The sequence below is a fragment of the Apteryx mantelli genome, chromosome 4 (assembly GCF_036417845.1).
Source record: "Apteryx mantelli isolate bAptMan1 chromosome 4, bAptMan1.hap1, whole genome shotgun sequence".
In the NCBI taxonomy this organism is placed as follows: Eukaryota; Metazoa; Chordata; class Aves; order Apterygiformes; family Apterygidae; genus Apteryx; species Apteryx mantelli.
In genome coordinates this window covers 60,102,996-60,127,746 of record NC_089981.1, presented here as the reverse complement: position 1 = coordinate 60,127,746, position 24,751 = coordinate 60,102,996, and the positions used below count along the sequence as shown (strand labels likewise).

Genomic DNA, 24,751 nt, shown 5'->3' with positions numbered 1-24,751 from the left:
AGGGACATATCAGGGACTTACAAGAAAAATGTCTTTATAAGGATTAGAGACTTGTAAGAAGAGAGATATTCATAGTAGCAGCAGAGCGACTCTGGAGCAAAATCAAAGGTGGACACAAGAAAAGGTAAGTCAAACTCTTCCTTAACCCTTTTCCCAAGAGGTGTATTCTTAGATAGCAGATAAGCTTCCAAACCCATCGATAACATTTCCCCCAGCCTTTTGAAGGATCTGTGAACACCTAGAAACCTTAGACGCAAAGTCTGTAGGCTGGAAGGACACTGTTAGGGAGAAGAGAGCCACATGGCCTCAAGACCAAGACAGCTACACAGTTCAGTCGCAAGTAGCAGCGTGGAAAAAGCCAGCATCATGGTGATTTTGCACATATTCAAATGCAGAGAGGACTAGTGGAGAGAAGGGAGGGGAAAGGAAAGGGAAGAATCTCCGATTCATCTATCATTTAAAGAATCATCTGGGATGAACTTAAAAGCAATATGGATCGGTTGTAAACGTCCAGAGAGGCCATCTGCTCTGATGGCAATAATGCCAGGCATACAAAATGGCTGCTGATCCTTTCTCATAGCGATGTGACAGACCTTTCTAAACAAGGCATAATGTTAATAGCCACAAAGCCAGATAAGGCCCTAGACATCCTGCATTCATTCATGTGAGTACAGAGTTCATGCTGAGAAAGTATGGGAGGCCAGTGCTGTATCTCAAAAGTGGTGTAAGAATCAAAGAAATAAGTATATTAGCCTATCTTTCTTTGTATAGAAAAAAGTTTACCTATTCACATTTCTCCTTTTGCTTATCTGCCTGCTAAATTATCATGCATAATAATTTGACTCTGATTTTTTAAGGCAATATTTCAAACTGTTAAAGTTTCATGTCAGGCCACAGTGCTGGATCACAGCTGCAGTCAGATCTACAGTCTAGCATCTGACAAAACAACTTTGCTAGAACGCAGCCTTCGAAAGCCCCCTCGTGGAGACAATTCATACCATCTGAAAAACATTATTTTGCAGGCTAGCTAAATCATCCTCTCAAAATGACAGAAGTAATATTAACAAAAATCTTTTACTTGCATAAGTTTTAAAGCCACTGGGTTTTGCTGTCACAGATACACTTAATTAGAGAAGTATTTTCCATTGTTCTAATCTGTACTGCTGTGTCAGAAAAGCTCTGCAATGTAAATCTGTTTGTCCTCACGTTTCCATCACTCATCTCTTTCAGCATCCCTAGCTTGTGCTCTGATGAAATTTTAAGGTAGAGTGGGAAAAGAATCCTGAGGAAAAAATATGGAAAATATGGACTGAATAGTATAAGGAACAGTAAGGGGAAAAACAGTAGTCAAAGGATACTAACAGCCCTGAAAGTGAGACAGGAGCAGGAAAGAAGAATAGACTATAAGGAAATGGGGCATAAACCGCGGGGGGGGGGGGGGGGGGGCGGGAATTAAAGGAGCAGGAAATTTGGCAAAGGACAAGATCGTTTTTTTTATTTAGTTAAAAAAAGCTAAATCCCAGCTCAGGATGAAAGGAAAGATAAGGTAGGTGTTTAGGGTTGGGTCAGAGAATGATCCAATCAGGGAAATTCTTTATGCCATTGAGAATAAAATAAACATAGAAAAGCTCACAGAGTTAAAGGTGGCACAGTTAGATGACTATGATAGCATGAATGAGCCCTGGATAACATGCAAGCTTTGGGATGATCATCCAAATCTGGTCTTTGAGGTTCATCGTGCTACTGGCATTTATCATATTTCTTCCGAAAATATATTTATTCACAAATAGCCATGCCTCTAATTGGTCATGCCTGCTAATAACTCATTATTCTTAAAACACATATGTATTTTAACTGAGTCATTTCTTCTCTACAGAAAACCCAAGAAGCCTAAGCAGCAGCTAGGGAATAAAGACAGGTGTCCAAAACATGCTCCAGTACAGGATCAAGTTTAAGTTTCTCTTATACATCACAGCACCAAATATTTTGAGCTAAGACCTTTTTAGATTACACCCTCGTATGGTCCTGTCTCAGTCAAAGTCTCCAAATCTGGAGAACAGCTAAGAGATGCGAATGCTCTTAGGTCACATACTGTTGCCTCACTCCACTGGTAAACCAGGGAGCCAAGTAAGACAACAGAGTCACCAGACGTTTGCATCCAGACATGTATCAAGGGAAGGACAAGAGCAACAAATATGCCTGAGCCAAGAAAGATGATGCTAGAAACACTCACAAAAGGGGGGCTAGAGCTCTGCACCAGCAGCAGCAGGAAGGATGCTGAGCTTCCAGCGGGATCCTGGCACATGGAACAGCAGGGGGCAGAGGCGCCTGCCTTGAGAGAACTGAGAGAAGTAGCAGGCACCGAGATGAGTCACTATGTCCTGTTTACAGTATAGGGGCACAATGCTTTGACACAGAGTCATCTATTACAAAGTCCCCAAGTCCTTTTTTGTCCACTCTGGGCAATTCTAAATTATATTAGAAAATATGGAAGTTAGTGTCCCATTGTTCGTAAGTGCAAATCTATTATTTATTCTACAGATAAGCCTAAAAATCAAGTCTCCTGATCTATCCCTTTTCTTCCATTATGAAACATCTGATGTGCAGCAACCTTGATTCAAACTCTGTGGTTAGTGCAGGTCTAAAGTCAGCATCTTCATTTTTAGTGAAGCTAGTTGTCTGATATCTTTTTTCTAAAAATGTTGCCAATATAACTGTTAAGGTTAAAGCAATTCATGGTGTAAGGGTACTTGGCAGTACTGCATTGCCTCTTCAAATTATTTTAAAAGTTGTGTTGGCAACATACCTTATTTTCAGATTGTTTTACAGCTAATACATGTATAGATTATGAACTCAACTGCATCCAAAAGATAAACTAATCTCCATTTGCAGTTTTTCTGCGAATGCCCGCCGAGCTGGGTCTCTTGGTCTTTTGCAATATATTAGCGTATAGCTTTACTCTGCTCTGAAAAATAGACAGTTGTGGATGACCATCATTCCTTGGTTTGCATACCCCAAGTATCTGGGCTTCAGAGAGTGAACTGGGGGTGGAACGCCCTGGTGCAGCTGCTATTTCTGCCCCATGGTCAGCTGCCACCTTCCACACACACTAGGCAGAGCCGGGGACCCTGCATCTGAGCCATGCCGGCACCTCCTCCAAGTGGTCCTAACGTTGCTTGGCTCTTTCTTTGATCTCGCAGTGGCTGAAAATGAACCCTGTCCCCTTGCACTTAATTCCTTTAAAAGTGCACACAATATATGTGCACCACGATACATGGTTGCTCCTGTAGCCTGAACTCAGAGTGGGCCTACGGCACGATTTCAATTATACAGAGACTTCTGAATGTTGTCCATGCACTTGCAAAAATTTTAAACTTTGCTGTTTAAATAAAAGCTAAAACCATTATTTTTTATATGACATTTCATGAAGTTAGCCAGTAAGTGACAGACAAAGGAAGAAAACCGCTATATTCTTGTCCTGATAGTCACAAAGTAGGATTAAACACTGCTTAGTTAAATAACGCAACTATATTTTTCTAAATAAAAATAAAAATGGTAGTTACATTTGCAGCAAGACAACGTTTATAAATTATTTGCAGTGGGTAGAGGGTTTTTCTGCAATATATTTCACAAAATCTGTAGAAGTGCAGGTTCTTTTTTTTTTTTTTTTTGAGTTTAAGAACAGCAATGTATTCATGCCATTACTTTTAAAGATCAGAATGATATTTCAACATTAAATTTGGTGGAATAAAATAAATAGCAAACAAATTTTATTGGAGCCTACATTAAATAAAAAAAGAACCTAAGAACCTAATAAGGAGGTAATATAGTTTACAATTTATTTAATCACTGAATTTCTAACAACTATGATTGTAAAGTTATGCAAGTCCTGTTCATTAGAGAAATTAAAATTTCTGTAAAATAGATGTAGTAACAAGCTCTGGCCTCAAGAGGGTACCATATTACAATTTCTAAAAGTTTTCCAAAATGAAGAGGAAAAAAAACACTTTTTACTGAAATAGAACAGATACTGTTTGCTTCTGGGTAACTGCTGAATATATTGACCTCTGCTATATCCTTGGCATGGATTAAGATATAATGACCATGACTGCATCCCATCAGAACTCTAACTGAGAATTTCCTATTGAATAAGGCTAATTGGTTAAAAAAAGGTAAGTCTGTCACCTCACAGGAGGTATTTAAGTTCTTTGACCCATGAACTTGTTTTGAACTTAATATTTCTACTTTTAAAACTAAAAACAGACAAAACAGTGATTACCACTATTCTCTACATACAGAAGCATCAAGGAGAGATCAAGACTCACTACCTCTCTTCTTTACTCCTTTATATTCATCTAGTTCCCCAATTTAGTGTCCTGTCATGCACTCAGTTCTCCTTCACCAGCAGCCTCCAGAGAAATCCTGCCACTATTACTTCCTCTATTAATTGCTTTTCTTTTGTCTCCTAATTTATGTACCTTTCCTTTTTGATAGCTTCTTTTTCCAGTGGTCTCTAGTGGGCAGTCCTTTAGAGCCTCTTTAGACCATTACTCTGACTAACTTTTTTGCCCAGAATTTTGCAAATGTTTACAAAATTAAACAAAAAAAGAAAAGTCTCTGGTCTTTTGTGCCTCTGTCTTATTCTTTACTTTTACCCCAAAGCAATTCTAGCAAATTTACTATTTTTCCTTGTTTTCTATACTCAGCAGAGGTGTAGGTGATTTGCACTGCAATGCATAGATCAGGTTGACCCTTAGTGTTGACTTACCTAAGCCAGTTTTATCCTAGCTACTATAGTTTAGTTACTGGTGATAGCGCAGCAGGAGCAGGACAGAGCTCAGTACAGGCTAACTACCCACAGGCATAAATATCATGCTGAAAACTTCAGCTGAACTGTAATTTCTGTTTTAAATTACCCTATTTGTTTTTAGTCTTGTACAGTGCAGAGAAGAAACAGTCACATAGCCAGATGCTGGCTTCAGCAGGGAAAAAGCAATGAATAACACTCAGTTTCTCTGGCTTATCCACCTGCACCATCTACAGCTAAAAATCCATTTGTGTGTTGGCTCTCCCGTCAGCCTGCTCTGGAGAGTTTTCAAACATTATCCAAGGGAAACCAGTGGCAAATCTAGCTCTCACTCTGGCAACCGCATTTGAACTACTTGAGAACCAGGGTTCAGAATAAGTCTTGACTAACAATAAAGGAATATTCAGATAAGATTCTAGTTTGATCGGCTAAGCATAGCTCAGCTGTTTGAGAGGTTTATCATCTGTGCTCCAAAACCTAAAGCAAGATCAAAAAAACAATCTTTTGCCCTTCTGGTTGCTTTCAAGATAACTTTCAAATATCCAAGTCCTACAGACTGAAACAAGCCTCTGGGAGACAGTTTCCTGGCCCTGTTTGCCACAAATTATATTCACTCTGATGCCTAATGATGACAACTATGATTTAAAAGTCAGCATGCTTAATGTTTCACTCTTGATCACAACAAACTGGAAAGGATGGAGGAATGAAGACCAGTTGCTGTCAAAACACATAAAGATACACAAGAAGAAAGGGATATGAACATATTTTGAAAAGTTATGCAACCATCTTACATAAGTGGACTTGATCTTTCCTCTCAAGTTAATCCTCTCTAGACCCTTGAACATTTCTCTTGCTCTGACTCATCTTTAGCATGTACACATTTTAAGGCAATGGTGCATTAACAGCAGTAGAGAGACTGGAATTTAATTTAGTTGGTAGTTAGTAGCACTGTATTATTTAAATAATTAAATACTTAGAATAGAGCATGACTATTTCAGTATACTGTATCTTTCTAGAATATCCTGTACTTCTCACAGAATAATGCATAAAACATAAGTATTCAACAGCTTAAGTATATTATGTAACAGAACAGCTAGAACTTAAAACATTGGGTATGGCACAGCACTGTGTAAATATAAAGAAATGAGCATTCTCTCTCACCCCTCTCTATTTACCATATTTAAGGAAATACTAGAAATCACAGCTTTCAATTCAACAGCTTTGTTTTTCTTAGTGATGGCACTTCCCAAGGAGCACAAAAATCAATACAATAACTGTTTAACAGGCTTGTTTCAAAGTTATCCCAACTCTTAAAAAACAAACAACCCTCCCACCAAGTGCTTGCCCCTTATCAGAGAGCATTTATAGAGGATTCAGTCCTGAACAGCACAAGAAGATTCCTCTTACACCACCACTACACACCCTAAAGTAAATTCCCAATAGCAATTTGACTGTTTCCCGCTGTATTTTGAAAGCTAGTGTCATCACTGAAAGCTTCCAAGCCTATTTCAGTGGTGCCTAAGTGCCTTTCTCTACCTCCATTAGCAGAGGATTGCAAGCACTAAAAAATCCCAGACAAAAAAAGACTGTCTCTGCACTGACAGAAATGAGTCAATCGTAAGATCACCCTAAAGCCCATACTGAATAGTTGTACAAATTCTAAATGACACAGCAGGATTCCTGCATCCCCTTTAAATCTGGAGTCTCCGTTGGCTTTCCAGGGAGGTGAGCTGCTCACCGCTGCTCCCCTTCCAGCCTGTCCTTTGCTACGGTGAGAAGGGGAAATTCACCTTCTGCAACCTCACCGCTCCCTCTCTCCAGCTCTGCTGCGCTCTGTGGCCTTTAGCAGAGGACAGAAGGTAAGAAATAATCCTAGACCAATTTCTAGAAAGTTTCCATTTCACAAATAAATAATGTGGATGGCTCTGGTGCAGGCCTGTAGCTATGATACATATCATTAACACATGACTCAGAGTTGTAAAGCCCATGGTTGTTTAAAGCTGATCTGTGCGGCTGCATTAGAGCAGGAGGGCTCACAGAACCACGTACGCAAAAGCAGCTGTTCCTCACTGCAGCTAAGCTGTTAGCAGCCATCCCTGAGCTGAGAAGTGGTGTCCAGCTATGTACTGTTTTGAACACTTTGAGACTACATATGGAAAGGCAAATGCCAAAGAAAAGTGAATGTGCTTGGAGGAGCTGTTTAAAATTCAAGCCAACATGAACTATGCATTTTTGAGAAATGGAGAGTTTATTGTGTTTCAGTGTCATCTTCTAGGAAAGAAGTATTTGTCTAGGTGAAATTGGGTATTTTTTTTATATGTACTCCATTATTGCTTAATAATAATTTAATCACCTCTACAGCTGAGGGATGGATTTCCCAAGCAGGGGAATATCATCAGACTCAAAACAACAAAGCACAAACTTGACTCTCAGTACAAAATGTGAAGTGACATTCTCAATTACGCTGCACAAACCAGCAAGACAGCTGACTTAAAAAATTGCAGAGTTGCCAAGGAATTTCTATATCTGATATCACTTTTACTTATTGTTTTTTCTAAATTAATCATCAACCAAGATTAGTATTTCAATGTAGGTAGCATAAAGCAGCATGGTAAGATTAGAGATGCACTAATTTTGACAATCATTTTGTCTCTTAGGAAAAATATGAAATTTATTTTAAGGGGGGCAGTATTAAAAGCACTGCTCCATAATTTATTGAAAGAAAGAGAGATGAGGAGAGCGTTAAAACACTTTAAAAATCCTTTTGGTAATCCAAAATAAACAAGTTATCTTCCCTGTTGATTACCTTTGCTTTTTCTACCTGTTCTGCCATTACTGATTTCTGTTCTTCATTTCTTCTTTGCTACCAGGCCCCATCAGTATTACCAGTTCCCATTTGTTTGTCACTACCCCAGTCCAGACATCACTTGTCCTCTGTGTGCCCTCTCCTCTAATGGTGAAAATCACCTCCAAACACAAATAAACTTTGCTTCCCCTAAAGCAATTCAGCTATCTTCACTGCACCAATGTGGTGCTTTCAGCTCATTCTCTGCCCAGAATCAGCTCTGATTCTGTCCCCCTTCAACCCAAACAATGCAAATTCTTCCCCCTTTTAATCAGTCCTCTGAATACTCAGTACTTTCTAACCAACTAGCTCTCCACAGCCCAAATGGACTCCCACTCATATCTCCAACACATAATTTGTTCTACTGAGTCCATCAAACCACTCGCAGAAACCTATGCTTTAGTCGCCCCCTTTGTGAGCACCCTCTGAAAATGCAATTCTTTCCCTCCCAGAAACACAAGCTCTTTTTACAGTCACACGAACAAGTGTAGTTATGATATTGCTCTCCCCTTGGTAGACCTCTCTCTGCAAAACTTATTGATCCTTAGTTCTTCCTAGACAGCAAATTAATCCCTTACTCCAATAACTTGGAAGGGGTCTTTACACTCTGCTCCACAGAGATCTCAGGTTCAGAGGGGAAACAGGGTTGTGCAGAGGTGACGAGGTCCCTGATTAGGCCCTGGAAGTCAGCAAAGCCCCTTGTCCAGCTCTTCTGTGTAGGATCCCGGGGAGGCGCACCAATCGATAGCAGAAAAACAAGGAGAGCAGCATTATTCCCTTAGCATGCCACAAAGGTGGGCTTCCAGAGCCAGTGCTGCGTGGGCTCTCCAGGCAGAACACCGAGCCGACAAAATTGACAGTAAATGCATGAAAAGTGGTGAGCTGAAAAGATGGGATCGATAGACATCAAATTGCTACTTTCAGAGGAAATTCAGCTGCCTCTTGCAGAAATGGAGCCTGATAAATCAACCTGTAAGTCTGTATAACTGGAAAAATTCAGCAATTTACTCCATACAGTAAGCCTAGAGGCCTGCAAAGCAAGCACATCTTCATTTAAATGGAGTCTCTTGCAAGCGGTTACCTTTCTACTCTTTGTAATACTGCTCTCAAAAATCAAATAGAATGGGATTATCAGCAACCACAGATGACAGCATCAGAATATCAGTATAGTCAGACTAGAGAAGGAGATAAAGCTGGCCAAAGACGGCTTTTTATTATTACTTTATTCATGTGAGATGATTAAAAATGCATGGTCATTAGATCAGCTCAAGATCACCTTCTCCTTCTAATTTTTGAGTTTGCATATAAAACTGAAAAAAAATCCAATTTTTATTATGACTTTAAGGAAAGCTTAGTTTTCCCACATAAAGTAAACCTTAAAAATCCTGAAACTGCTACAGCGGACTCCTAATTTTAAATACGAGAAGTGGTAATCAGTCATCTTACTGCAAAGAACTGTGTTAATTTTACCTGTGAGAATGATGTCTTATCTTTTTCCCCTCCAGTTAGTAAAACAGAAACTACAGTGCTTAATCTGTGTTTTAAAAATTCATTTGGGGTAGCTACCATAAGCTCAATAATGCCATTTTCAGAGCAGAACTATACTTCAACAATATAAGGAACATTCAGAACTTTTGTGTCACTTATTCTCACATTTAATTCCAAAAACTTGTTTCTGAAACGTACACGGAGCTGCCACAGAAATTGTAACACACCACTGAATGGAGGTACCCAGAGCTAGAGGCATAAGAGGTGTGCGCCACAGAACTACGTGCAGCGCAACACAAAGCATGGCAAGAATATGTAGTAGCTATCAAAAGCAAGAAAATGTTCCTGTTTAACAGCAACCTGGCCCGGTCAAGCTAAGCAGAATTCTCTTTGGGGGTAGACAGATATATTCATAGTACAACAATATTTGTGCAAGTGTATCTGCATAATTTGGAAGTATGAAGAAGTAAGTTTTTATCAGTTTCTGTGCATGACTGTTCTCAGTATATTTGAGACAATGGAGAAGGCTTCAAAAAATTGCCTTAGCACAGATTCAACTAATTGCTTACTATCAAGATATTACCAGATTTATACTTAGTCAAAATTATTCCCATCATAATAAAATATTGAAGTTTGCTTGTTCACGCTATTATCTAGCTAAAATATGACTTCCAATGATTTTCAAGCTGCCAGTCATTTCTAAGCTGCTTTTCTTCCAAAACAAAAGGCTGATTTATTTTAGCTTTGTTTTACAACCACCATAAATAAAATATATTGGGCTAGACATTTGCAACAGTGTAACTGGATTACTAATGTTCATGAGTATGCTTCTTCTGTCCTTAAGTTCTCATTTCAAACCTGACTTCTTCAGCACAAAACTGCCACTAACAAAAGAAGTATTGAATTATTGCTAAGACATGTACTTGTAAAATTAGGAAACTCCTTTTTGGGGTTGGAGACTTCTTACTAAGTAAGAGCATGAATGTAAATGCCAAATGATGATAATTAAAAAGAAATGACACACTTGGTATTCTGCTGAGTGAATTATGAAGCAGGAGATCAGGCAAAAGAAAGAACTCAACTGTCACACAGGTATGGTATCTTTGAGGTGGATTTTGTTTACAATAGTTCATAACATCACATATTTTCCATTTTTCTGTCTTATATCAAATTAAATAGAGTAGCTCAGCAAGGCACCATAGTGTTACTGATACCAAAACTATCTCAGTAAGATCTCTTGTATCCAAAAGAATGATTATTAATAAGTATAGTCTTATAAACAAAGATATAATTGCTAGAAACAACGGGAAAACTCAGGCAAATAAGCAGCTCATGAAAATCAGATTTCTTCAAAATATTCTAATTGCTTTGCAAAACATTTCAAAATTTTTCCTTTGCTAATTTTTATTCACAGTTCAGGAAGTACTTTTTCAAGATGTACTAGTGTAGCTAGTATATATCTTTCTGCATTAAATAAATACGATACTTTCTTGCCTGCTGCTTTTAAGGACATTGATCACTGAGCTCTTTTCCTAGCAGTGCTCTTTGCATCTGGCCTTCTTTCTGTCTAAAGTCTTTCTCCTACTCTGAGCCCCTTCCCACAACAGACTTCACAAGGATATTTTCAAACACCATTCTGAATGTTTCTCAGATATGGATCACAACCAGAAACACTGAGAAGTTGTAGTAAAAGCCATGTTAACAGTAGCTAATTTCCTCAAGGACAAGAGATGAAGCAGCAATGAATGGCTAGAAGGGTTTACTCTGGCCAGAGGATGGCTAACTACCTTTAATTGCTGCCAGGAGCTCAATCTATTTTCCACAGGAGGCATAGGGAAGAAGGGTATGGGGAGGAAGCGGGGTGTTTACAGCTGCAGCCAGCAATTACAGCTGCAGCCAGCAATTACAGCTGCAGCCAGCAATTACAGCTGGTTCTTATTCCTCAATCCTGGCAGAACTGACCTGCAGCTGCAGGGAAATACATGATAGATGACCCTGAAAAAGGAGTTAACCCATTCCAAAAGTTTGAGAAAAGTGAGTATGATGATTTGAGAGGTTGCTGTAAGAAGTTTCTCTGCCACCTGCTTCTTGTCAAAAGGATGCTTGTCTGCCTCTAGAGAGCATCTTATTTATTCACAAGTGGCTTTCATACAGTTTGTTGCTTGCACAGACTGTATATCTGTCAGCTTCATTTCAACTAATTTTAACACTATACAAATTTAAGCATGAAAACGGCTTGCAGTTACAAAGAATTCTTTCATTAGAGTCCAGAAGGTGTTGCCCAGCCATCAGGATGGAGGGAACGACTTAAATCATTGAGTGCTACCCTTTGGAGCCAACTGTTTCAAGGCTGACAGCTGCTGCTCCCTCCTTTAAGAAGAAATCTTTCTCTCTGTTTTCTACCCTGACTTTATATTCAAACACCTCTAGCTCAAATACATTTTTACTGGTCACAATATTTTCAGTATCTTCAAAGTTTTTTGAAATCATGCATCATAAGTGTTTACTGAACTTATAAAACCAAGTCCTTGTTTTTTCCATAGCTTTTACAGAGCTTGACAATACAGAAGATTATGCAGATACCAGATTTGGCATTCAGGTACACAGATCACCCTTTATTCAACCTTCTTTAAAGGCTTTTGGCATCATACAAGATATGGAGCTTTTTTTTTCCAACAGCCATTTTACAAAACTCTATTGAAGATGCATGTGAAATGTTCTGAATAGGAGAGCTCCTCTACAATGGCCAGGAATACAAACTCATTAGGAAATCAAAAAAAATTACTAAGAATATATGGTAATAACTGTATTATTGAGATGGATAGGTGTTTATTTGAAGATTCCATCAAACTCACCTCCTTTTCCAAAGCTCAACTTTCTTCTCTAAAAGGTCTCTCTCTGTGTTTGCTACTACATCCCCTTTTACCTTTCCAAAGAATAGCTACTTCTGAAGGAGTGATGCAGTAGCCAAGGATAAAATCCCATCTTCTGCAAAGTTGAATGGGATTGCAGCACTAGTATATTGCCATTATTTAGGAGGATTTACTTAAGAAAGAAAAAAAATCCAAAGATTGACCCTATGCTTAGTTCCATCAGGCCTGGGGGTGGGGGGAAAGGGGAACGTAAAATCACTGCTAGGGAAGTGAACTGATTAAGAAGAAATGTTATTACTGTTCATGATAAGACAGGAATCAAGAAAATGATTCCTCTATCTTTGAGCTAAAGCAGTTTTGTTTAAAATAAAATGATATGAAGTGTCATTTCATTCAACTATAACAAAGATCCTTGATTTTCTAAAGTTTGTTTATCTTTCACTTCATCCAAAAATAACATATAATTTACCTGATTCTTTGCAAAGAGAAACTCTAGCGATAAAATAATGTTTTGCCAAGCTTAGAGGCACTGGTGTAGGTAAAACAATGCAGGCAAATTCTGTACAGCTAAAATTAACTACAGTCTACTATAATTACAACGTTCACTGCTGTTTTCTACTTCAAAGTAGGCACACTAGATGAGAATATTTTCATCATTAAAAGGAAACAAGAAAGCAACCCCCCCTTCTCCATGTACAGGCTTGCGAAGAAGACTGCATAATAACACAGGATTACTGCCTTACCTCAATTTTTTCCCATATGGTTTCATAATTCTCTTGATGTTGTATATCTTGCATCAGTTGATGAATTAAACCTGATTTACTTGAAGCAGAAATCTCATTCTCAGTGGGCTGAGTGACAGCAGTCCTTTCTGACTTTTCTTCAATGTATTTTTTAATGCAGGACATGGGCATACAAAGTTCTTCATCAGAGAGAATATCACTGAGAGGCCCAGATTCAATACTGTCACCCAAGGAGGATACTATATCACTTGAAGAGCTTGGCGAAATCCTACACAATTTCTTGTGCTTTTTTATCTGGTATGTTGGATACATTTCTGAATCTGAATTCATTTCTGACAGCTCCCAGTCATCAATGTTTTGAACAGTTTCTCTTCTGGGCTTTTGTGGCAGCAACTTTGTCAAATTTTCTAGCTTCAAAGCCAACACTTCAGTCTGTTTGAGATGAGAAGGAAGTGCTAAATATTCATCAGATCCATACCAGACCTCATTACCATCTTTACCATTTGTATTAACAGAACCTGGTGATGAGGAGTAACTTTTATTATTCTTTCTTGTTGGTAGAAGAGGTGATGTTTTGATAAGTTCAGAACCAACTGAGGAAGCACACTTTTGGCTATGTGTTGGTGAACTAAAAGGCTCAGTTTTGGCTTGTGTTTGCTCATTTGGATCTCTCTGGTTGCAAGAATTTGATGATGTAGAAGTAGAATCTGTTTCTGTTCCCTCCAGAGATTGAGAGTTACAAGAAGCAACTCCATTTTGTTGACCTGAACATCCTCTTTTTTTGACTTGTATTGGTGGAACCATTTTATGCACACCACCAGATGTTCTGCCAGATTTCACTTTCTCTTGAGTGTCATGAGACTTCTTGTGCTTCGATTTTTCTTTGCAGATGTAGTAAGGAGACTTATCTAGACTAATGGGACTGTCCTTAAAATGATTATTTATTGTGTACTCAAGATTTCTATCACCTATTTTATTCAAGCAATCATACGACTGACTAACTGCAGACAGACTGTTAGTGTAGGGTGACTGTAAAGCTAGGCAAAGCTTGGACCTGTCTGGTGGGTCTAACAATGACGGTGTACTTCTACTCATTTCATTCTTTACTATCTGAGAGATTTGTCTTTTTAAATCATTGACTTCCGTATAATATTTAAACGCATCATCTTTCAGAAATAAACCTCTTTTTGGCAATGTTGGCTGCGTAGGGGAATCCTCATTATAGTTAAAGCAGTCTCTTATGGACCTCTTAGGAGCTGAGTTTTCACAGTGAGGATATTTGATCTTTTCACCAACATGCTGTGGAAGGTTGCATTCTTGCTCTAATGTGGAAACTGTTTTGCTGTCAGTTGATAAGACACCATCTTCAGAGCAAGGTCCTTTAGATAGTGAGGAGTTCTCAGAAGAAGATAATAGTGAAAGCTCATGTGGTGCTTTCTTGTCTTTGCTTCCTTCCTCATCTTCTGCTGAAAGAGGCAAACATATTTCTTTCTCATTTAAAGCTTCATTACACTGGGAAGCAATGGAATCGGTTGCTACTGCAAGTAATCCCACACTTCTGATAAGTCCTGGAAAGTCCTTATCCATCTCACTGTAGTTCCAAGATTCAAATGATTTTGCTTTACCTTGACTGGAGGTCATATCGTCCAGAGCACCAAGCAAATCCTCACTAGGACTATAGTCAGATAGTTCAAATGCGGTAATACCACAATCCAGCGACAAGTAATTTTGAGAACATTTGATAGTTAACTGTCCAGAATCATCAACTTCAGTTAGAGAGTCAAGACGATCCTGAAACAGACAAAAGTATAGGTACTCCTTAGAAGGTTATATCTTATATACATCCCACACAAAGTAACGAACAATCAGCTACTATGTTTCACTACATAACATCCAGAAAAGCATTCATCACCTAACTGCCTCAGTTTGTGCAGGACCTTATAGATCAGCAAACCATTCCACAGTATTTTGAAATTAAAAGTGAAATTAAAAGAAAAATGTTTAGTTTCAACCTGATGTGGCAAATTACCTAAAAACAGCAACTCACATTTGTATTGTTATTCTTCCCCTTAAATTCAGCTCTCGGTTCTACTTACCTTTTAGGGAGAACTCAGAAATTCCACAGAGCAGACTCGTAGTATTTCCTGTGCTAACTACCCTGAACCAGATGGAGGGAGGGGATCTTGGGGAGTGCTGACTATTTCAGCTGCCTTGTTAATCCTGTGGTCTCACAAATCTATGTTGTTCTGCAGTCTTTCTATTGATTGTCAGAATGGGTCTTTTCAAACACCACCTAGCATTGACAGACATTTCTTCCCATATGCATAAGACATTGTCTGCTAACTACATTTCACTTTTTTTCTAGCATTATCAACTGACAATTTATCTGCTGGATATTTGGAGCATAAATGTAGAACAGCTCAAGGAACAGAAATGATAGCTGGGAATCCCTAGCCTGAATCTTCTCGATGGAAGTCCTTCAGTCACAGACATAACCAGAAAAGACCATCACAGCTGGCAAATGAGTTTTTAAGATCAGAGTCACATAAATGTTTATAAATATTTTGGTGATTTACTTGGAGACTAAAAAATCCAAATACTTTAAGATCTAGAAGCAGCTTGATATATAGCAGTAACAGCACAATCACTGATTTAATGTTCTAACATCTAGGCAGGCCTAGATCAGCTATTTCCTGATCCCAGCACATAACTTTAAACCTGAATGTATGACTAAATAATTCTGAAATCATAGAAAGAATCTCTGTTCTTCTTTAGACTGGTGTACATTTTAAGTAACACCATAAATAAAATGATTGGAACAAGAGAAATTAGCAGAGAATGCTAATTTGACAAAAGAAACTGAAAAGCAGACCTAAACATAAAAAAGCCAGTATTAGCTCAAGTGCTTACAATAACTATTTAAAAACAATCATAAAGGGCAGAACTAACACTGCATGTTTTAGGATTTTAACATTAGGTACCCAAATTAGTATACTAGTCTTTCTTCCATGAGCTTTTCTCACTCCACTGACTAAACCCATAGCTTAAGGATCTTAGGCAACATACCTAAAGAAGATGCAATTACCCCACAACTACTTCATCTAGCAATAAATCGCTCTATGGTCTGAACAAGAATAGTCTCAACAAAGGAGGCTATTGTTTTCCACCTTTTGTGAGCACATCTAGCTTTTGAGCCCTTTACTTTGTCCACCACACTCATACTAATCAAAATATAAATATAAAAAAACTCCAGATAAAAATATTGTTTACAGAAAAGTTGGTTTAGAAGTTATTCATCAGTCAAAATCTTGGACTTTGAAAAATATCTTTTATTTAGTACATTCTGTCCAGATGAAGAGCCTATGCCATAAATTAATTCTAGGCTATTGATGAATCACAGAATCACAGAATCACAGAATCACTGAGGTTGGAAGGGACCTCTGGAGATCATCTAGTCCAACCCCCCTGCTCAAGCAGGGTCACCTAGAGCACATTGCACAGGATTGCATCCAGGCGCATTTTGAATATCTCCAGAGAAGGACAAAGGGGGAAGTTTCCATAAATCTGCCAAATTTATATTTTGTAGCTGCAATTATTAAGGAAAATAATGACTAAACAATGATCTGCATTACAGCTGCATTTTCCCTCTAATCTTGGGAAAAGATTAGAAACTGTAAAGACATATATAAATCAAAACCCTTTCCAAGGCCCTAAGGGCTTTCATTTCTCCTGAGTAACGAGCTCCATTCCTTCGTCTCTTAAAAATGTGTTTATTAACATTAATAAACTTTACAATCACGTGCATTAAGCCATCTTGCTTGGCCATTTCCCAGGCAGCCTCTTAAATGTGTGCTTCAGAGGAGCATTATTCAATGCCAGTACTGCCATTGTTTTTATTTCAGGAAAATGTCATATTTAGTTATTTGCTTGGCTGCTGATAGGAGTACCTTCTTTCAAAAAAACTGGCCCTTTTTGTGCATTAATGTTTCCTGTAAAGCTCTGTTGGCTGTATTTCCAATACCTTCCTCGCATTTATATTTAAACCAATACAATTCTTCATTTATTGACTATTTCAGATGAGCTAGTTTAACATATAAGATATTGCTTTTGTGAATTTACATTCACAGCTTATCTGCTATACAGAGTTATAGCACATCAGGATTCACCTTATTTTAACATAGGCCTATACTGCTCCTTTCTGTATTTCCTGTCTTTATCAACTGTGAAGTAAATCTGACAGGTTAGGTCCTAGAAGTTAACTCTGATTTTAATTTGAATTTGAAAATTCAAAGCCTGGAGCAAACTTCGGAAAACTATTTCAAGTATTTCCTGCCTCCTTTTGATCCAAAATATAATTCCCCACAGAGGCTGCACACAGCTCATTTTTCTCCTTCTTATCTATCTTTGGATAACCCCAGAAGCAGAAAAAGGGCCTTCAAAATGTTACTTCCCAAAGTTTTTATTAAAAAAAAAAAAAAAGTTAATTTGGCATCTCCATCATGATGGCCAGCTTGCCTCACCGGTTCTTACTCTATTTCCTCCAAGCCATGAAACTTTTCTGTGCCCTTTCCCGCTGGCACCTCATTCTGTACGGCAGTGCCGACACAGCCAAAGGCACAGTAACTGGCTGCCCTAGTAACTACCCGGGCTCCTGACCCAGCCAGTCCAGCCTGCGCTGTACGTTCTCATGCTCCTGTAGCTGCTCTGCCAGTGTGACCCCAGTTCTTTCTGTTGCGACTATCTTGCGCATATTTGTGCGTGTTCCAACCACAGTGTAAAGACAGCCCGAGCAGGACTGTTGCACTGTGATTGACGGCACAGACTGTGAACTGAGAGAGCAATGAATATTAATGGCATGGCTCTGTCTCTCTGCGCCCAAATGAAACCTTGGCAGGCCACTTCATCCATGGAGCTCCTCAGTCACCACTGGCAGCCACAGCTGCTCTTCACCGCTATGTAGAAGATGGCTGCCTTAAGGAGTGGGCCAGGAGGCTGCTTACCAACCATTTTGTGAAATAAGTTCATGGACTACAGAAAAGCATAATATTTGCTGTATTGGTTCATATCAAATGTCCATCTAGCCCAGTGTTCTGTGTCTACAACTGTTCTAAAGATCTTCTGCTAGCTCAGCTGAAAAAAAAAGGCATATGTAAAGTGACCCTTCCACAGATAACCTTTCCACACATGCCCTCAGCTCCTACCAATGCTCACCATCAGGACTTCCTCATCCAGAGGTTATAATTGTCCCTATCTTTCCTTAGTTTGTCACATTTCTTTTTTGAACCCATTTATTCTATCCACTTCTAAGTGTCCTAAGATAGTGAATTCTGTTACCTAACTCTCATGGTGTGTAAAAATTTCCTTCTGTTCATTTTAACCCTAATGACTTCTACATCATCTTAGGAGAAAAACTGAACTGTCATTCCTGTTCATATACCCCAGGGACTACTGGAAATTAGGAGAATGATCCCCCAAGGAAGGGTTACCTGTATGGATGAAGGTTTCTAGGTTTGCTCAAGCAGTCTCACTATTCACATATGCATAAAAACCTCTAATAAATAATACTTCTATCATGAAGCATTTATTAGTCCTACACAATATAGTACTGGCTGGGAAAGGATATGGGGGAAACATCAAAAAACGGTACACAGAGAAGAGTAGAGACAATTGTTTCTACTTTATATATTATTATAGTCATATAATATATATATTTATAATATATATTTTATATGTATAATATATAATTTTATATATAAATATATATTTATTATAGTTTATTATATCTGAGAAAAATTTAAACAAATAACTAAAGGTTAAAACCTACAAAATAATTTCTGGGAACTTATTCAAACATTAGCACAAAAACTTGATATTAATATTGCATCTCTACTATTGCTATCTATTAATTTTATCAAAAATTATTTATGTTTTAGCTGGGAGGAAAAAAAAGCCATTATGCTAGGACATTTTGTCTTTTTTATAACCACATGAGTCTATCTGGCAACATTTTCTTCCCCCAGAGAAAAATAATCTATCCCTCCCCAGTCAGACCTCCCCTTTTTTGAGGGACGTTTTTTATAGCATTTGCAATCGGATCCATACCGGACATTTCCTGTTGCTTAGTATCTGAATCAGCCCCTTCCTTATGCCTTGAAATCACCATGCTCATGCCATAAAATAATGACTTCATTCTAATTTACCACTCTGGACATTCAGACAAGTGTGAATTTCCTCCAAACTTGCCGGAGAAGGTTTATTAACAACAGCAAAGCAGAAACCGAATCTGAAGCAGGTATGCATACATCAGGAAGAGGGGGTGTGGAAGGTGGGCCTGGGCATATTTGAGGATTGATTTCAGAACCACCCACTCTCTCTTGTAGCAAAGACAATTATAAAACCCAACAGGGACTAGAGAAATATGTACCTTCTCTTTAAACTTGAGTGAGCTGAAATTAAGAACATGTTTAGTGAACTTTTGACTTTCTTTGTAACACAGGTCACAGAATCTCACTGCATTAAGCTAAAGGTCTTTTCCTGTAAATAAATATATCTAATCCTACCTAAAGCATCTAATCCCAATTTTAGGGCTTCCAGCAAATGAAGAATCCTCTACACTATAAGCTATCTTATATTAATTACCCTATTAAAAATGTGCATTTCCTTTCAGTTTTAAAAACTTGCATTGTTAGTGTCCTTCTAGCTAAGCTAATTTAGTAACAATGCTTACCAAAGAAAAGGCAGTACAGTCAAATGAACCCAGATTTACATACCATTTACATGTGTGTGAATTCTACACTCCTTAAGAGTGAAAAATGTATGATGAATGCATAATTGCTTCTCAGGCAAAAGTACAACTGTTTAGAGGCACACTGCAGAATTGCCACTAAAACAAATTTAAGCGCATGTTCTCTGCTTTAAAGCAACATTGATCCAGTCTGGGAGGTTGTGGACAACATTATGTAAGCCTAAGGCTTGCGTATGCAAAAAGGTAAGTGCCTAAGCTTTTGGGTAAAGAATTCTTTGAAAACAAAAATTAAGTTTTGAATTGGATATGAACCTTAAGTTCAAAGATGACCAGTCCCAGGATTTTGGTCCAGATGTACCCCCGTAAGCATTCCCAGTTCTTTATGAAAAATAGTTGGACCCAGGAAAAACAGTGCTTGACACATGAGACACTTCTGAAAGTTGGCCTTACGGACTGACACTTCCTTTAATTTGGTTCAGCAAGGATAAATATCAATTGAAGACACTTAAGACAGTTTCTTACAAAATCAGCATCAAATATCCAGATGGTGAGTAAGCCATCCTTAAAATCATCATCCTCGCAATTTTAAACATACAACAGGGAAGAGCTGCTTCAAACGCAAACAAAATTCCCAGAATTGCTGAATTTAGTTACTATACCTCCTTTGTCTCCTCAGAAAATGCTTGCAGAATATCAGTCTGCCTGGTGTAGTTTCCATTGGCGTCTTGTAGTCCCTGGAGAATACGCTCTCTCAGAACCAGAACAGAAACACGTAGCTGGTGCCAGAGTAGTTGCACTGTATGGATATCAACTATCACATTGACAGAGTAAGAGAGAAGCTTCAAGGAAAACTCAGTCTCTAGTAGAGCATGAATTTGTTCAACATGATCAGATATATCTTCACAAATATCCTGTAATGAAAAAAGAAAGTAGGTATTTAGCTACAGGCACAGTCCTTCCATGGATCAGCTCTACTTGTCTTTTATTAAATGCAGAATAGATTATTTTAGAGAGGGAAGATAATGTAATTAATATATCCAGAGTTCTCTATTTTTTTATTTATGGCAATGCTACAATAACTGAACCAACAGCTGTCCTGTTTGGCAGGAGTGCTCAGTAAGTGCAGAGATAGCATACAATGAGGAAGGATGGCACAACAAGATCACATGAATCAGAAACAGAAAACTAACACTGTAAAGTGACATCCTAGAATACAGTAATAGGAATCAAAGTGTTAAGACTGCCGCAATAAGTCTTCTTTTCTGATTTTTTTTTTCACTTAAAATGTGATGAATCAGTTCTGTGCCATCCTCAACAAAATTCTTTTGGACAGGATTATCTTTTTAATCCAGTCTCTATAGCCAAATAGGGCAAATGTCTGGGATAGACTCAATGTGGGTAAGTTATTTCTGAGAGCCACTGCTTACGGCTATGACAAGAGGTCTGCTAACTTCTGCCTAGTCTTGTTTGGGAGTCAACAATGAACAGAAGATGATGGGTGGACAAAGAGAAAGGGGGAGATGAAAGAGGCTGTGAACAGTTGCATCCAGAAGGCAAAAAGATATAAGTTACCAGTTTGTAAAATAAATATTTTGATGGGACAATATTCTCCAAATTCAATGGTTAATGCTCCAGAATTCTAACCTGTGCTGCATACAGCGCAAAATCTTTACAATCTAGTCTTAATCGTATTTGTGAAAGGATAGGGGAATAGTTAGGTATACACTACTGAACAGCACTGCTTCATAATAATTCTGCTTGAAAACTATGTGTAAAAAACATAAATGAGTAAGGAAATGTGATTAAAATACCAAAAACCAAATTAGCCCTAGAGCCTAGAGTATTTTTTCCTTCATCTGTAGCATATACTTAAAAACAGCTTAGTAGCATATTTTAGATACAACACTTATTTCCTTAAAAAACCTTACAGAAATTATTATAATTTAAATCTTAAAAGATGTTCTTTTTTAAGTAAATAGTAGTATATACATAATGCCACCAAAAAAATGAGAACAATTTAATTTTGATTCTTTTCAAATTTGCTTATTATCCAAACAACTACCATGAAACCTTATGTCTCTGCTGATCCTCTTTATGATTTTGTACAGCAGAATAACAATAGCAGAATAACAAGACACCTAGTAAAGCTGATTCTTTCTAAATTTCTAAGTTAGCAATACAGTACAGCATTTTTTCTCAGTTCAGGTTTGACATTTTCAGTTTGAAGGTAAAACCAAATTATTCAATATGTGATTGGCAGCAGAATTTACAAATTAAACCAAAATCAAACCCCTGGATAATATTAAAAAAAATAATAATAATAATAATAATAATCAATCTTAGTACAACAGATAGCACAATATTAGCCCTTGAGCACCTATTATGCTTGAGTACCGTCAGCAATAACTTGTTTTAATAAAACAGTGAAGGCTAAATGGAGTCCCCTGCAGGAGCAGCACACAGAAAGGCCAGAGAGGAGCACAAAAACCTCAGGGTTTCTATGAGCAGAGCTGTGGGGCTGCCTTGAGACAGAGGCCACATCTTGTCCCCTCCATCCTCAGAGGCCTGGTTATGACAACCAGCATCTACTCACCAGCGCAAAACACAGCGCCTACCTGGCAAGATGTGGGGCAGCAAGTGCGCAGAACTTCAGGTGTCTGCACACTTCCAGGCAGGCAAATCAATTGGTCTGCTTACAAAATCAGCCCACTAATCAAATTCTACAGACACGCAGACTAACTAAAGCTAAAACTCTCAGCAAAGTCTTTTCTAAGCTTTAGAAAAGGCTATTATTCATTCATTTATCCATTTCTCAGCCCACAACCAAAACTTTACCAAAAAGCACAGCTGTATTTCTACTCATGCAGATGAACTTAAATACATTTCAATTTACACTATCAGTTTTCATTAATTTCTAACTATCATGCACCTAGTTACATTCCAAATTCAACTCCCAAAAGAATTGTCAGAAAGCTTGTAAAACTCCAAGCTGTAAGAAAAGATTATTATCAAGGAGCAAAAATCTCCTGACAAGCATCAGATAATGTACTGAAAATATTGCCTAATGAATCTAGATTACGCTGTGAATTTCTGCAGCCATGCTGCAAAAAAAGGAGTTTTCTTGAGAGCTACTGTTATTCTAGCTACCAACTCACGTCAAGTTTCTGAAGTAGACAAACTTTCCACAGTAACACAGAAAATTCTGTCCCAAAATGCAAATCCCAAAACCACTGAAGTTTTGGAAGAAGCACATATTCAAGCAAAAACAAGGAGTATCTGTTAATTTTTACATGACTTGTTATAAGTTGCTCATTTTCCTCAGAAATCAGAGTCTTTGAAATACTTTAGAGACAACTGGGAGCACAGCAGCAGCAAAATGCTTTATGTACTAACAAGATAATTAACCTCTCCTGACAGTTGCAGTAACATGGAGAGAACTTAAGCCCGACCTAGTCTATACGCAAGGTCACACACTCTGAAAGGAGCCTATCTGACACTTCCTGTAATGCGGGGATGGTCTTAAAATAAAAGACTACTCTTATATGCTCTTTCTTTCTCAGAGAAAAACAAAGTACTAGCTCTTTAAAGGAGTTAGGTTTTAGAAAGGATGGGTGACCAAAAAACAGGAGAATACTTTGTGAGTGGCTGAACAAGCCAGGAAAGGGATCAGGTAACCAAGTCCCTACATACCTTTTCATGATACATAAATTCTGAGCTCCCTTTTGGGACTGTATCAACAGCTCACTCTCTTCCAGCCCTAGAATTACATAGCATTGGACTCCTGTCACTGTAGTCTTTACCTTCGTGAGAGAATATGAAGGAAATTTTCCTTTGCTTATAAGTCAGTTGACAAGAAGTGCTTTTTAGAGTTTTTTTTCCACTCTCTTCACATTAGGTGAAAATCTGATTGAACTGGTCAGGAAGTCTGATTTAATCTGCAACAGGGCCAAGCATAGATTTAAAGGGATTTAGCTCTCCTATTAATAGCTCCAGCTGTTTAACGTTCAGAAGTCCTCCACAAATGGCTATAGTGCATGCACAAGTGCAGTATGTCCAGGTAACATTGTCCCGTGGCACACATGCTGTGCTGTCCACCTGTACACACACTGTAAGTCTGTGGAAAGATGGAGTATGCTGAATTTACTATGCACTTACAGACTGTTAGCTCTCTGCATACACAGTACATGGGCATATACCAGTCTTTTGGGTACTTCCTGAGATGAATTATGGGAGATATAAGTTCATGTTCCTGCATCACATAGTATTGTTTTGGCTAGATGACTGGTCAGTGTCAGTTGTGTCTGTAGCCATTTTCACAAGAAGCAGATTTCATTTCACCAGAAGCCTGGTTCCTGGATAAAATGGGATTAGAACTGGCTCTGGGAGAAATCCACTTTAAACAAACTTTGGGGAAGGGATAGGCCCATATTGATATTCCCTTTCCTTGCTTTTCAACTGCCATATGATGGTGGGAAGGTGAAGACTGAGCAAAAAATAGACATGGGAACAGATGTGTAAAGGCTAAAAGCCAGCCCTCTATAAAGGGGAAATGATTAGGAAGAAATTATGACTTTCTCTATATGAGTTAATGTTACTTAGTCCTCAGCAGCAGAACATCAATAAAGCTGCAGCCTGTTTAAAGCTGTATCACTTGCATCTTGTCTTTATGCTTGCCTGGCACAAAATAGCATCTTGATTGTAACTAATACAATGTCAAATCCAAAATTATCTAGCTGGCTACAACATTTTCATACTACTGCCTTGATATCTAGATTCAAATATAATTCAACAAAAGGAAAAAATTATATCTAGCATGGATGTGAATTTAAAAGTTTATAAATTTCTGTAATAGTTAATGCAGTTCAAATACAGCACCAAACTATCACCAGAGATTCTATTAAAGGTAGAAATATGTCATTCACTTCCAAGGGAATTCAAGGTCAGTGTCTCTCCTGCTAAAACTGCAGGAGGCAAGCTGACTATTTCCAGAGTTTATTGAAGTCCTGTCTCCAAAAGTGGTACTTTTGAACAGTGGAAATATTGATGGTAAGAATTTTTTTAGTACAAGTGAAAACTCCATCTCCCAAACATTTTCAGCACAACTTACAAGAACAGCAGAGAAAAGACAACATTTAAAGTAATTATGACTGTGGCAAGGAAACCCTGGCAAAAGAAGATGGTAAAAGTAACAACAAAGAACAGGACTTTAAAAAATGCGTTTGCCTCAAACAACTAGTATACAACTATTGC

At 38.1% G+C, this 24,751-nt stretch overlaps 1 protein-coding gene across 1 annotated transcript in view; it reads right to left on the bottom strand.

The window, feature by feature from the left end:
* AKAP6 (A-kinase anchoring protein 6) overlaps nt 1-24,751 on the bottom strand; it is a 232,505-nt gene that overhangs the window by 171,211 nt on the left and 36,543 nt on the right. The window contains exons 2-3 of the mRNA XM_067295590.1: nt 20,161-20,412; nt 12,757-14,547 (exon numbers count right to left, since the gene is read on the bottom strand). Of these exons, the coding sequence (XP_067151691.1) occupies nt 12,757-14,547; nt 20,161-20,412 (2,043 nt within the window). The remainder of the gene's footprint in view (nt 1-12,756; nt 14,548-20,160; nt 20,413-24,751) is intronic.